Source organism: Aristolochia californica, unplaced genomic scaffold (assembly GCF_029961685.1).
Source record: "Aristolochia californica isolate CCGP_79_NKW_82.1479 unplaced genomic scaffold, dmAriCali1.0.hap1 SCAF_5, whole genome shotgun sequence".
NCBI lineage: Eukaryota > Viridiplantae > Streptophyta > Magnoliopsida > Piperales > Aristolochiaceae > Aristolochia > Aristolochia californica.
In genome coordinates, this window is record NW_027182214.1 from 379278 (window position 1) to 393950 (window position 14673).

General features: G+C 39.1%; 2 protein-coding genes, 1 long non-coding RNA gene and 1 pseudogene across 3 annotated transcripts; 2 read left to right on the forward strand and 2 right to left on the reverse strand.

The window, feature by feature from the left end:
• Window positions 1–244: 244 nt before the first annotated feature.
• On the forward strand, window positions 245–2561 carry LOC137965989 (GDSL esterase/lipase At2g04570-like). The gene is made up of 3 exons (XM_068812418.1): window positions 245–716; window positions 829–1318; window positions 2319–2561. The coding sequence occupies exons 1-3, from the start codon at window positions 351–353 to the stop codon at window positions 2507–2509; spliced, it is 1047 nt and encodes a 348-aa protein (XP_068668519.1). The 5' UTR covers window positions 245–350; the 3' UTR covers window positions 2510–2561.
• A 1351-nt stretch (window positions 2562–3912) lies between these two features.
• On the forward strand, window positions 3913–6512 carry LOC137965744 (GDSL esterase/lipase At4g26790-like). The gene is made up of 3 exons (XM_068812076.1): window positions 3913–4389; window positions 4481–4970; window positions 6147–6512. Exons 1-3 carry the CDS (start codon window positions 4003–4005, stop codon window positions 6329–6331), a joined length of 1062 nt encoding a protein of 353 aa, XP_068668177.1. The 5' UTR covers window positions 3913–4002; the 3' UTR covers window positions 6332–6512.
• Window positions 6513–6528: 16 nt separating this feature from the next.
• Window positions 6529–7632, reverse strand: LOC137966258 (probable carboxylesterase Os04g0669500; annotated as a pseudogene).
• A 5995-nt stretch (window positions 7633–13627) lies between these two features.
• LOC137965745 (uncharacterized) lies at window positions 13628–14452 on the reverse strand. The gene is made up of 2 exons (XR_011116153.1): window positions 14361–14452; window positions 13628–14026 (listed from the first exon to the last, which is right to left on the reverse strand). It is a non-coding gene; the product is annotated as an uncharacterized lncRNA (long non-coding RNA).
• Window positions 14453–14673: the final 221 nt, after the last annotated feature.

Consider the following 14673-nt stretch of genomic DNA (forward strand, 5'->3'; position numbering starts at 1 on the left):
TGATCTCCTCTGACAAAACCCTAGACATTTGGCAGCATCATCTCCGCTCAATCCGGTAGGAGTCAAGACCTGCAACCTCACCTAAAAGTTGCAGCACAATAATGTTCAGCATTTCAGCAAGTAGTTTTCTGTTAGGTGTTATGATCAGTTAATTATCTCCTGCCGTCCAAGCATCTTCTTTCTTCTCTCATGGCAATAAAAGCTGCAACTGAAGTCCACATTCAGCGAAAAGTGTCTCCTCGTGTTCATATCTGTGACCTATCGGTTCCTTCATTAACATTCTCCCGCAGCATCGCGTGTCCAGGTACTTCCGACCGTCCCAGATTGTCAGATCGATCTGTCCCTTACCCATGGCAGCGGCTCTCCTCTTCTCAATCCACCTTTCTCTGCTCCTCGCAGTCTGCAACGCTGCCAGCGGCAACATCACCGCCGTTATCGTTTTCGGTGACTCCTCTGTCGACCCTGGTAACAACAACCAAATCTCCACAATCGCCAAGAGCAACTTCGGCCCTTATGGCCGTGACTTCCCCGGTGGCCGACCCACCGGGCGTTTCTGCAACGGCCGCGTCGCCACTGACTTCATCTCCGACGCTTTGGGTATCAAACCAGAGGTGCCCGCTTACCTGGATCCTGCTTACAGCATCAAGGATTTCGCCACCGGAGTCAGCTTCGCTTCCGCTGCAACTGGATACGATAATGTCACTGCCAGTGTTCTTGTAAGTAACTAATTACTCCATGAATCTGAGTTATATATAACAATAGTTAGCCACAGACACGTTTGAACTCGAAACGAAGTTCTTCAAAAGGGTCCTTCCGCTGTTTTTGCAGAACGTGATTCCTATCTGGAAGCAGTTGGATTATTTCAGAGAGTTCATCGACAAACTGAGAAGCTACCAAGGTGAGGCGGCGAGCATGAACACTGTGAGCGAAGCACTCTATGTGGTCAGCTCGGGAACGAATGATTTTATTGAGAATTACTACACCATGCCGACGAGGCAGAGTCAGTACAAGGTCGATGAGTACGAGGATTTCGTGGTGGGGATCGCTGAGGGCTTGATCAAACAGATTTACAATCTGGGTGGTCGGAGGATGTCCATCACGGGCCTCCCTCCGATGGGGTGCTTCCCGTTAGAGAGGACGATGAACCTCTTTTTCGGAAGTAGTTGCAGGGATGAATACAACCAAGTAGCTCTGGAGTTCAATGGGAAGATGAATGCGACGGTGGAGAAGCTGAGATTTGAACTCCCTGGAAGCAAATTACTCTACATGGACGTGTATGGTATTTGGATGAACGCCATTGATAACCCCTCCTCATACGGTAAAGTTCTATTTTGTGTTACACTATGTTTAAACAAGCCATCTTCTTTCCAAAACAATTCATTCTATCCATGAACTTGTGCATAAATAATAGAGACTTTTAGGTTTTTACTTAATTTTTTTAAAATTTAATTAGATAAATGACGACAATTTGAACTTATTTAGAAAAATACCCAACTTTGACCCGTTAGCTATAACTACGTTTATGTTGGAGCATTTTATTTCAAAGATCAAAGAATTTTTATTTCAAAAAACAAATTCGAAGAATCATAATTTATGCATAAGTTCATCAGTAAAATGTAAATTCTTATTTTCTCTTAACCCTAAAACCTAAATTTCCCAAATAAATTTTATCGAAGAGTCATAATTTATGCATAACTTCATCAATGGAATGTAAATTCTTATTTTCTCTTAACCGTAAAACCTAAATTTCCCATCAGACATTTTAGAGTGAGAGGGTAATTAAGGTCATTCATTCACATAGGAGTCAAGTAAAAAAGAACTTTTAAGCAAATAAAAATTTGTTAAAAGCCCCATTTTTGTCTCAAAAAAAATCCTAAAAAAAGTTTCATAGGTGGCTTTTACGTAAGATTTTAAGGACAAAAATCCATAATTATTGTTAAAAAGGTAACCCTAAATTTTTCTAACCATTTGACAGGGAAAAATAACAGGATGGGTTCAATGGAATTCCCACTCTGAGTGGTCCTACACCGTTTAATTGACCCAAATAGCCAAATCTATTTCGCGTTATAATTGAGTATGTTCAATTTTATACGCATGAACCAACTAATTAATGATGACCAATCAAGTCAAAGTTCAAATTTTACACCCAACCTAACATTCAGTTTAAAAGAATTAGGGTTTAGGGTTTAAGGATTTAGTTTTTTAAATGGATTGACTCCCAAAATGAAAATGCTTGCTTTAGAGTTTACATTTTTAGATTTTATTAGAAAATAAATGCTAATTAAAGCCTATAACTATTATATCTAATGTGTCAACAGGATTTGAGAATGTGGAAGTGGCATGTTGTGCCACAGGAATGTTTGAGATGGGTTATATGTGCAACAGACTCAACCCCTTCACTTGTCAAGATGCCAACAAGTATATGTTTTGGGATTCCTTTCACCCCACTCAGAAGACTTACCATATACTAGCTGATTATTTCATGAATAACTCAGCAAGCTTGTTATAAATATTTTATTAAGAGTGACTTACTTATATAAATGCATATTATTTTTCGTGTATGTTTATGTGCTTAGTGCTTCTTTACATCACAAAATCCTCAAATTTAAATTTAAAAAGCATGCATAGTCTTTCTATTAATGTGAGCCTTTAGATTCAAGTCTCACTAAGGTTATTAAGATAAATAAATTTTAAATTAGTAATTAATTTATATAATAGAATGGTAAAATCAAGGGCAAGTCAATCAGTACATTGATTTTTGATCGCTAAAAATCAAGAAAAAAAACTCTTGATTATGCAGATTAAATAATTAATTGCATAAATCAAGAAAATTTGAATCCCTTATTAAAGATTCCAATTTTCTCTTCTTAGCCTATAAATAGGCATGTGATTGACAGTGGCTAGCCAATACACCCAAAAGACCGATCTTTTAGGTGTGGAAAGCTACTGCCTACAAGAGTAGACGTAACCACTCTGACAGTGATCACATCAATTTAACTAGGTTTGCCATTAATGACCGGATTAAGATCATTATTTTTTTCCCTGAGAATGTCTAAGTGTCTGCAATCATGCATGGTCTTTCGTAATGTATCAATGGCTTCCTAACCTCCACTTAAGCTCCCACATGACATAAATAGTTTTTTTTTCCTTTAACACTCTTACAAACACACATGAAAATTAACATTTATATAAAGATTCCCCTCTCCTTCAATGGGATGATACAGGTGGCTAACTTAGTGATAGATATACCACCAAAAGAAAAGGTGAGAATACCTCCATGAATTCATGGATTAAAAAAGCTATGGCTACATATAGTAATATCAGACCTTGGAAGACTACATTTTTGGATTTTCAATTTGAAAATAAATTTTTTACCTTTGTGAGATTTAGGTAAGATTAAGTGTTTAATTACTTATATGCAATTTATTGCACAATTTACTAGAGAAAATGGATTCGTTTTGATATGAACAACAATTTTTTAACCGATTTGAAATGACTCGAATATCTCTGTTCCTTCAAATACAGTTTAACCTAACTTTCTTCGGTATAATATAGAGCAAAACATGTTTCTTATTATTTCACCTTGCCCTTATTCAAGGCATTTTATGGGTGAAACCAAACCTCCTATGTCTAGATCTTATTCAGATTTATTTTAAATGAAATAAATTAATTAATATTCAAATTTAGACTCATTTCATATAATATAATGTATGTTCAAGGTCATGGTTTGATGAAGATTTTACATATATTTTCTCTAGAGAGGAATGAACTAGAAAAGATGTGCTAACTACAATGAACAAAGATAAAAATGACTATGAAACATAAAGGGCTACATTTAAAATCATGCTTGTGTCATTTATATTTACAAAAATACCATTACCCCTTTGATGTAATAAATGCAGCTGTATTCAGTTAGCTTACCTCACATCTCTCCTCCCCTCTGCGTTATATATCTGCTCTCTACAGACTCCATTATCACAGCAAAGCTCACTGTTTGATAGCATGTCACGGTCAGACCTCACTTTCATGCCACTGCCATGGCTTCTCCTGCTTCATCTCCTGGCCTTTACGGTCCATGCACGTGGACCGCCCAAAATTCCCGCCGTCATCGTCTTCGGCGATTCCTCTGCGGATCCAGGCAACAACAACCACATCCCCACGATCGTCAAGAGCAACTTCCCGCCTTACGGCCGGGACTTCCCCGGGGGCCGGCCGACGGGGAGGTTCTCCAACGGCCGACTCGCTACCGACTTCATTTCGGAAGCTGTGAGCGTCAAGCCGGAGGTCCCCGCCTACTTGGATCCCGCGTATGATATCCACGACTTCGCCACCGGTGTCTCGTTTGCCTCCGCCGGGACCGGTCTCGACAACAACACCTCCGCCGCCCCTGTAAGTCCCTCGCACGTACCCATGGTTATTGCAGAGGTTGAAACTTGTTGCTGACACTATGAAAAAATTTAAAAACAAAAAAAAATTGCAGGATGTGATTCCTTTATGGAAGGAGCTGCAGTACTTCAGAGAGTACAAGCGCAGGCTGAGAGGTTTCATGGGTAAGACGAATGCGAGCAAGCTGTTGAATGACGCATTGTACGTGATCAGCATCGGAACGAACGATTTCGTCGAGAATTACTACTTGTTGCCCACAACATCAGCCCTCTTCACGGTCGCCCAGTACCAGGACTTCCTGCTAGCGATCGTCAGGGACCTTGTCAAGGAGATCTATCATCTTGGTGGCCGGAAGTTCTCCATGACAAGCCTTCCCCCGATGGGGTGCTTCCCGTTGGAAAGAACAGCCAGTATGCTGGGCAGCTATGGCTGCAACCAGGAGCAGAACGAAGCGGCCGTTGGTTACAACAAGAAGCTCAAGGCAATGGCGGAGGAGCTGAATTCAGAACTTCATGCCGCCAAATTGGAGTACGCAGACACTTACAGAATCTGGACGGAAATTCTAGAGCATCCCTCCTCATTCGGTAAGTCGGCCTCATCATCAACCTCTAAAACAATGAAAATCAGTTAAAATTGAGGGAAACTAATCTGAACTAGATGATCCATAGCCATGACTACCAACAGCATGGAGAGACGAAAATGGAAGAAAATTCGTCCAACTGAACGGAAATAATCATCTTCACAAGGTTTTGAGAATTTCATAAAACCTACCCGTTTTTTTTTTTTTAAAAAAACGTAATTGGCCATGGCATGACAGGTTCTGTTCAACCATGTTCTGTCATTGACACAATCGAGATGATAACATAAATGAAAATGTTGGCATATTTCGGAGAGATCCCATTAACCAATTTTAGTTTTCTTTGCCTTTTATTATTGATCGTGCCTTCATTGAAAACCAAAATAAGGAGAAATTTGTTTTATCTTTCATTAATTTTTAAATTAATTTTTTATTAAAAATATTCATTTTAACTGGTTTTCTTGTGTTTGTGCTGTTATAAGAAATAATAAAAAAATTATTTATAATATTCATGTGTATATCATAAATAATAAAAAACAACTATAGTGCTTCTTGGTTTATTTTACCTGTATTTTTCTATCAGAATAATAAAAAAACGAGTACAGGGTACAGAGAGTGAAAGAACAAATCTTGATGGTGAAAGGAAAAATTAGTTACCAAAGAAGAAGTATTTTAACAAGTTATTGGATTCAATAAATAAAGGGTAGGGACATCCCGATAAGGCTGGTCCACTAATTGAACTGCCTAGGATAGGAAAGGGAATGCAGATGACAAGTACAGGGTCTAGAGAGTGAAAGAACAAATCTTAATGGTGAAAGGACTACAGGGCTTCCAAATTTCTCACTGGTTTTCTGCCAGAGCATATTGTACTTCAAAGAACATGACTCCCCCTGGTTGCACATGCTGTTGAATTGGTGGGCTGGCCAACTATGTTTCCACATGGACTAAGATTTGATGAACATAGTGTTAATGTCAGTAAGAAAAGTAGAAAACCCTTCGCTGCAATAATTTTGAGATTTTAAGACATCCCCATAAATCTCCTTGTCAACATTCATCACTAGGAAAGGTCAACAAGAGTAATGGCATCTTGACATTAGTTGGTTCAATCCACAGTTTAGGTGAACATCTCTCTTCCAATCACTACAAGGTCTGCTTAATCTTATACATCTCTTCCTGTGCCAAGGGATTGAGAACACAGACGTCGGATGTTGCGCCACCGGAGAATTCGAGCTTGGCTATCTCTGCAACAAATGGAGCCCTTACACATGTCCAGATGCAAGCAAATATGTGTTCTGGGATGCCTTTCACCCCACAGAGAAGACATACAAAATTGTAGCTGATTATGTGCTTAAGACCAGTTCACCATAGTCTTATGCAAGTGTAATTAGCATTTCAGATGATGATACTGGTGTCAGATTTTCTCCTGTATAAATACTAAACAGTGGAGAAAATGCTTCCCAAGGACAGGTTGAGTGATCCATCTTAGTTTTATCATGCAACAATGTTTGGAAAAGGAGATTTCAATGCTATTTACCATTTCATTTGCCTACTATAGCTGCCACATCAAAACAGAGTAGGAGTTGCCTTTATATGGAGGGTAATTATAATCATTAAATGTTCCTGGCCCATATTGGGTAGAGAATGAAGATTCAGCACATCCTGCGTCCACCATCATGTGATTCATTAAACACTAACTGCATAAATGGCTTTCTGGGGTCCACCACACTTTTAACCATTTGAGCTCACTAATGGAAAGACAACCATATTGGAGGCAAAACTTTAAAAGCAACACCTTATGATGAGCTCTGTAGATGAGTTTTATCCATGACTCTAAGTGATCGTAATTCTGCACTACTTATTGAGTGGCCCAGATCTGGATATGCCTGCATTTGCAAGACAACTCAGATTTGGTAAAATGAAATGTACGAGGAGGATATCATCAAGACAGTGCAGGGAAAAACCTTCACTACCTTGAACTCACAACTGAAGCCGGCCTGTTGGAGGAATAGTGGACCTGCTTTCCCAACTTCAAATAGTACTGTTCGATCAGCCATACCATGAGACCAAAAGATTGGTGTCTGCAAACAGCTTTATACGTTCAGTCAACATGAAAACTAACATGAACATAGCTACAGGGAACATTGCAAGTTTCACCACCAGATGAAATGTGCTCAATAGATCACACTGATATCTTTGCAGAACTTTAATCTGGATCACCAATGCAAATTTCACAATTGGACCGAGTGTTCAAAAAGGAAGGACAAACCTTTTTGGCTTCAAGAGTAATTTCATCAATAAATTGAAAAGGACCCGTCCACTAAAAACAGCACCTCCACCCAGAGTTTTTTGGATAAAGTAACACACTTGCAAAGGTTAACGCACCTGCCAAGTTGACAACATTATTTGTGAACATGGATATGGGTAGGGAATTAATCAAAGTGACAAAGATAACTTATACCGCCTTGGGTAAATCCATAAACAAAGACATTTCCAGGATTTGTGCCAGCAGCTACTTTATTGTCTATCATTGCATGCACATTTTGAACTGCTTTTAGGAGTCCTTTTTCATCTTTTGGGGATTCCTGATACAATCCATAGGATCCTTATTAACAACCACTTCTCAACAACAGAATAATAAAATGGTTTATAAAAATAGTCATACCAATCATTTGAAATGGACATTGCTTTTCTTCTAACAATTAAACCAATCTAAATCCATCCTTCCTTAAGTCCCATAGGTTTATCTTCCCAGTTAAACTCCATCCTTCAACTCCACACAGGATTTGAAAATACAGATACGTTGTTTTGTGGACTTATGGCAGTAATGGGTATCTCATAAATGTCAAACCAGGAAGGCATCACAGCACCATCTACAAGAAGGAAGAGGCCATCATTATTCGATCTAATTATGAGAAATGAGAAGAACAAAATGATGAATATGGGATAGCAACATCCCATCTGACACGTTCATGGTAGCAGACCATACAATGAATATGTTTCATTACAAAAAGCATATGAGACAAATAATTTAAATGAGATTAATGCATTTCAACCATAAAAAAGAGCAATTCATAAAAATGCTGGAAACCTTCCAGGCATCAGTTGATATCACAGCTAAGGGATTCAAGAGTCTTGCAGCAAAACCCATTTTCATTTAAAAAGAAATTCAGAGACACATAGAATGAAGTTTAGTGTTGTTGAATAATAAGCAGTTACATCACCAAGTGCAACCATGCAGAGGCAAATTAAATTGTGGATGATTTCCCAAGCATCTAGGACATTTCGCATGATAAATGAAGCCTAGAACACTCTCCTTCCCTTTTCTACATCCTTTTGACATAATCTCTATCAAAGTTCTTGAACCAGAACCTTCATTTGTAATCCTTCCCTTATGTGAAGCCTAGAAGTGATGATAAAGTTTATAATGCTCTACCTGGTTTGCAGAACCTTGCAGAGCATATAAGGAGTTTCCTCAGTTCTCAGACATCAGACGTTGATCACAACTATATCAATGGGTTGAAGCCATACATGAAGGCAATGACAAGAATCCAATCAAGAACAAGTTTCTGAAAAGACCAAAAGCATGCTCATTTTGCTCTAGTGAAAATAGGTAGCCATCCAGCTTTAGACCTCTATATGCTACCTTCCGTGAATTCAGAAGACCCTATATGCATTTTTTATCCCATCAATTATTGCTAAACGTTCCCATTATCCTTCTTCCTTAGAATGTGCATAGATGTCTAGCAATTCATCTCAACCCTCCGGTGGGTAGCACAATCTCTGATTGCATTCCTATCAACAAGTCAAAGGTTTCTGTAGCACTAGGGAAAAGCCCAAAAAGAAAGTGAATAGAAGAAAGAAAAACCAAAATTGATAAGAAAGTAACAGGCATATAAGAGCATGTTTATGTTCAGCCAATCATTTTTTTTATAGAGAGAGGCAGCAGCTTCTTCAAATCATCATCTTGTCTACATGCTGCATACCATGTACGACTCTTAGTCAAAATTGCTGGCGATTCTCTTCATCTAACGTTAGAATCAGTGAAGGAGGATTAATTACCTTAAATTGTCACTTCCACACAGACCTTCAAGTCTCCCTTCTGACTGCACTGACCGACAGAATGGATTCGTGCCCAATCTCCTAACATGGGACCCCCATCAACTAGGTCCCCCATCAACCAACCCAAGAAAAGACAATAGAATGAAAGTAGAACTACCTTATTCTGACAGGCATAGTAGCCATATCAAATCCATCTAAATCAGTCATCCACTCTCTTAAATGTCACTTTCAAAATATTGATGGATGTATTTAAAGAGGAGAAGGGTCTCAAAGGTGATCTCTGTAATAGCAAATGGTGGAATTATTGAATCTCATCTCTTTAAGTAGAAGTATGTTCACTTGCTGAAGCTTAAAGGCCTACACAACATGTCTCGGAAGAGGTGGTAAATCTCAGGATACAATACAGAAACAAATGCCCTCTGTTTATTGATCCTTATCACAAGGAATAGACATAACCACAACATCCAGCTCCCTTGCTCTTTATTATGCTGCTGCTGCTGCTGCTGCTGTATGTTTGGGAGGACACTGGATCCAATTAAGCCTCAATGCTTGATCTTCTCAGTTTTTCTCCAATATCAGGAGATCCCATCAGATTGTTAAACATTAAGCTGGGTTATAGAGCTTTGGTTTCAAATCATAATCTGTTGATGTTTACACCCATAGGAATACTCATTAAGAGGCTTCTAGCCATGGGGAGAAACTGTATTTTTTTCCTGCGAGCCACATTTAAAAGAATCTAGAAAAGAGAGGCAATGAGTTGCCATTACTCCAACTGGCAATATGGAAACATATACAGTTAGACACTGGTGAATGCAATCCTTGGCAAAGCAACATGCCTTGCAGCCCCAGATGGCATTTGCACTATAACAAATGATTTCTGGTTCCTCTCCTGTACACTGGAAGCCAAAGAATCATCAAAGAAGGCAACTGCAATTCCCAACAGTGATGCTAAAGATAAAATATTCATGAGCAGGACATGGCAGATATCAAAGTAATTTATTGTCTTTCATTGTAAGGAAAAAAATTGAAATTTTCTTTTTTGAAATAATGGATGAATTTTTATCACAGAGAAAGAACAGAAGAAGGAAGGGCCTGGGCCTCCTAAGATACAAGAGGGAAGGAATTTCCCACAGATAGGACAAGTGGGAAACACCTTCCGTAGCCAGGGAGTATGACTCCTTATTGGTTTCCCTAGGGAGGAGCTGCAGGATAGGGCAATTGAGACACTGAAGCCTCTAATTTCATCATAAATGTATCTAAAACACCACAAGGGGGAGGTCTAATCCGACATCCAGCTAATCAACATCTTTTGAATCTCCTTCAAAAATGACCGGAACTGAAAATCTTTGCCTGAAAAGTTGAAGGCCTTGCAAGAGAGGTTTGGTTTCTCTACTGCAGAGTCAGTAATCTCAATGGGACCAGAAAATTCTAGAAGACCAGACCCCTTATGGTCCAAACAATGCCTGGAATTATAGCTGGGCCTAGATTACGGAACGAACTGCCATCAAAATTAAGTTTCAGCGAGCCAGGCGAGACCAAGAACGAGCTGAGAAGGGCTTGATAGGAGAAAGAGGCAACTAATTTCCAATGCTTTCTGATTACTGAGAGAGGCAGAGGAGGAAGCCCTTTTAAGGAACTTGCCCAAGTCAAGACAGTGTAAAGAAGCTTTTGTATGAGCCCTCCAATGGACGTGGATGATCTGCTAAATGTTCCGGTGTTCCTTTCATTCCACAGGAACCAAGTGACAGCAGCAACGGATGCTCTCCAGAGGTGCTGGCCAATCTTTGGCATTTTCCAAGACTGGCACTGGATAATAAGGTCTTGGAAGGAAGCTGAGAGACATGTCTGGATTCCAAATTTTCTCAGGATTGCAGACCGGACTAAGGCACTGAAGGGACAATAATTAGCAAGTGATCCACTGTTTCCTCAGAAGAAAGGCATAACTTGCATAATGAGTTGACTGTTAGGCAGCCACGTTTATGGAGCTCATCATAGGTGAGAATCTTCTTTCAGTTTGAAAACATCTTGTGGAAGAATACAAATGCTGATTTCAAAATGAAAATTTAAAAGAGAAAACAATGAAACTTGAGTCGGATGAAAAAATGGACTTAGATGCAAACCAGCTTCTCTATCAATGATCGCAGAAATAGTACACAAAATGTCATAGCTTGATTTCACCTCAAATTGCTGATGAGAAAATGCCCATACTTTTGCAAGATATTGCTGGTTAGAACTCATCTAATGGAACCAGCAAGTATACTCCACCTCCCTTGGGGTTTGTTTTTGTGCAAGTCAATTTTTAGATAAGTTTGTTATAGAGCCCCAATTCACCAAGTTTTTTCCTTTGTAATATTGCCAATGAACATGTTACATTCAGTTGTAGCAGAAGTTGGAGTTTTCTCAAAAAAATTCAAGAGATTTAATGACACCTTCTAGTACGGCAGACTAATCTAATGTTATTGGTGTGAATGAGCCAACCTAGGAGTAAGCAGAAATTGTAGAGCAAAATCATAAATATCGTGATCGATAACTATTTCATCCTCTTGTGAGACAAAGGCAACCAAGCAGAGTCCAGCAAAAGAGCACATACCAACTGTTATTAAATACTAATTCCTATTTTGAGATAATTTTATACTTCTTCTTTCTTTGTTTCTCCCAAGATCCTCGTATGCAATTTTATATCAATCCTTCTGTTGTTTCTTAATTTAGATTTTAAAAAAAAAGTCTTACCAATGACAAAAAAAGTAAATAAAGATTCCAGAACTCTTGGAGACAATGGAGCCATTAGAGCGTCAATATTCTCTTCTCCACTATCAACAAGAGCAAAAAAACTAAAACAACTTTTGGGCTTAAGACTTCTCAGAAAAGGATGAATATTTAATCTTAGTATTAAAACTGAAATATAGAGCCGGCAGTAGCTTTAAAGCATTATAAATACACATTCAAAATTATATTCTTTAATTGCATGCCAATTTATGTAGTTAATCTAATTTATATCCTCTGCATATACCAATAAAAATATGGTCTAGTTGCACATGAGTAATAGGTGAGTTCACTATGAAAAATCAAATAACCATGGAATAATCTGCTAAGCATATCTGACAACATAGTGCTGATTTTGCAGTTGGTTAGCCCAAAACAAAAGCGAAAAATAGATTAAAAACAAAATTATGCAGATCAGAGACTTCATGGCATTTAGTATTTACTCTCCATGACAAACAAAATTACACACACAGAAAGAAAGAAAAAAAGAAAAATTTCTTTTTTAAAAAGCAAGAAAGAAAAAAGACAGTGAAGATTAGCAGGTAAAGAAAACGAAAAAAATGGCGCAGTCACATTAAAAATTCCCAACGGAAAAAAAAAAATTAAAGCCACAGCAAAGCACTTGTTCAAGGAATATAATATCTAGAGGAGGAATTCCATCCTCCACAGCCCATACACAGAATAAAAAAATGCAAAAATCGGAACTTTCGGAAGTGAGATCTCACAAAGAAAATTCTGAAACCGAAATGAATGAACAAATACCCAAAATGCGAAGAAGAGAAACAGGATACAATCTCTAACTGTACCAGACTTTTGCAAGAGACAGGAGTTGAAGGCGCAGAAGGGAAGGACCAGACGGCGTTTCTAAATCCAGGTGAAGCTAAGAAAGCTCTGATGGGCTCGTTTGCAGGACCAGAGTCCCCCAATCCGTGGAGCCACAGAAGGAAACTTCTAGCCATGAAACCTCCTGTCTCCGAAGGAGCAGTACTCTGTCGGGAGAAAAAACAGACGAAGAGAGAGGTAGCTAAGAAGGTGACGGTCAAAAGAGAAACGGGTTTCAGAAACAAAGACAAGGAAGGTAACACTTTCATGGACCTCCAGGCAAGCACACCCACCAACCATGGTTTATCACAGTTTTACACTTACAGCAAACACCCATTCCTCTAATGGCCAAGACAACATTCATGCACAGGATGCCTCCTCATCTGCACCATCTTCACCAAACCTACTCTTGCACAGGATGCCCCTGAAACAAACTTCAACTCCTCCCAGAAATCGCTCGGGCAGATTATCATCCAGGATGATGCCGAGCCGGAGACGGAGGACGCGGCGAGCTTCCAACGGCATTGCATCGTTGTGGGTCATTAACTTCTGTTTCATTCACCTGCAATGGAGCTTTAACGAGGAATAGATTTTTCCTTGATTCAGCCTTTCAAGGAGCTTCTTGCCCTGTTTTTTGTTTTTCTCATTTTTTTCCTTTGTCATGGTAATGAAATGACATTCATTTTGGAAGAATCAGAGATTATCATCCAGGATGATGCCGAGCCGGAGACGGAGGACGCGGCGAGCTTCCAACGGCATTGCATCGTTGTGGGTCATTAACTTCTGTTTCATTCACCTGCAATGGAGCTTTAACGAGGAATAGATTTTTCCTTGATTCAGCCTTTCAAGGAGCTTCTTGCCCTGTTTTTTGTTTTTCTCATTTTTTTCCTTTGTCATGGTAATGAAATGACATTCATTTTGGAAGAATCAGGTTTATCAACTAGAATTTGGACTCTCTTCCTCAAGAAAATGCTTTCTGTTTGATTTTGGATAACTTGTAAATTTTGGGTTTTGCCTGAATTAGAAACTGAAAAGGGTTTAATTCCGATTTGAACCAGGCTAATTTGATCCGGATTTGACAACATTGAAAAGTAGGAATAAAATAACATAAAAATAACAAATAACAAATTCAGAAACTCTACAAATCCACATCTTTGGGGATAAAAAAGTGAAAGAAGGGAACAAGGAAAAAACATGAAAGCAAGCTCTTAACAAAGCAAATACACAAATTGCAGAGGAGTGAATCATATCTGCACAATCGCTAGAGCGATTCCTGAAGAAATCAAGTCGGTAAATCAAAAAGAAAGATAATTTTCTCAAGGCATTTCCCAGTTGTCTTCGTTATCTTCCCTGGATTTTCCTTTCTTTGTTGCATCCGCATCGGCTGATGATGGCGATTGGATTCTGAATCCCGATCGTCTGAAACCGCAATAAAAAAAGAGAACATATTAAAACTCCAGCAAATTTTTGGCGCATCAGTAGATCGAGCATGTTTCTCTGATAAACGAAGCATTTGTTCGTATCTCAGATCGTTATGTTCGTGATGAACTGAGTGATCAAACAAGTTTCCATCGATCAAAAGTAAATATTTTCACATTCAATGATTTCTTTAAGATTGGATAGTTCGGAATCAAATCCGCTCGAAGAAAAAACCAATTTTCATGAAAAATCAAGATTTCAGAGCTCGAATAATCGATAATTATTTGAAAACAACAGGCACGCATCTGTTTTTTTTTTTTTTTTTCCAGTTTACCTCCGTCGATTTCTTCTTCCGGCCTCTCTGGCTTTCCTCTTCTTCTCCTCCTGCTTGTTCTCGAAGTACCTCCTCCTCTTACACTCCTGGATCACTCCCGCTTTGGACACCTCCCTCCGGAACCTCCTCAGAACCACCTCTTCGCTCTCGCCCTCGCCCACGGTTATCTGCGCATTGTACGAGAAACAGGAATGAAGAACATTCGCCTGCCTAACCACGGGATTCACTACCGAGAGATTGCCCGGCCTGCTGTTGATCGGAGAAAATAGACTATCCGCCGTGGCGGAGGCTAAGTTTGGCCGGATGAGAGGGC

Coding starts and splice junctions, on each gene's coding strand:
- LOC137965989 (XM_068812418.1), top strand. CDS start 351: ATGGCAGCGGCTCTCCTCTTCTCAATCCACCTTTCTCTGCTCCTCGCA. Junction 717..828: donor ATGTCACTGCCAGTGTTCTT/GTAAGTAACTAA, acceptor CTGTTTTTGCAG/AACGTGATTCCTATCTGGAA. Junction 1,319..2,318: donor TGATAACCCCTCCTCATACG/GTAAAGTTCTAT, acceptor ATGTGTCAACAG/GATTTGAGAATGTGGAAGTG.
- LOC137965744 (XM_068812076.1), top strand. CDS start 4,003: ATGTCACGGTCAGACCTCACTTTCATGCCACTGCCATGGCTTCTCCTG. Junction 4,390..4,480: donor ACAACACCTCCGCCGCCCCT/GTAAGTCCCTCG, acceptor AAAAAATTGCAG/GATGTGATTCCTTTATGGAA. Junction 4,971..6,146: donor AGAGCATCCCTCCTCATTCG/GTAAGTCGGCCT, acceptor TCCTGTGCCAAG/GGATTGAGAACACAGACGTC.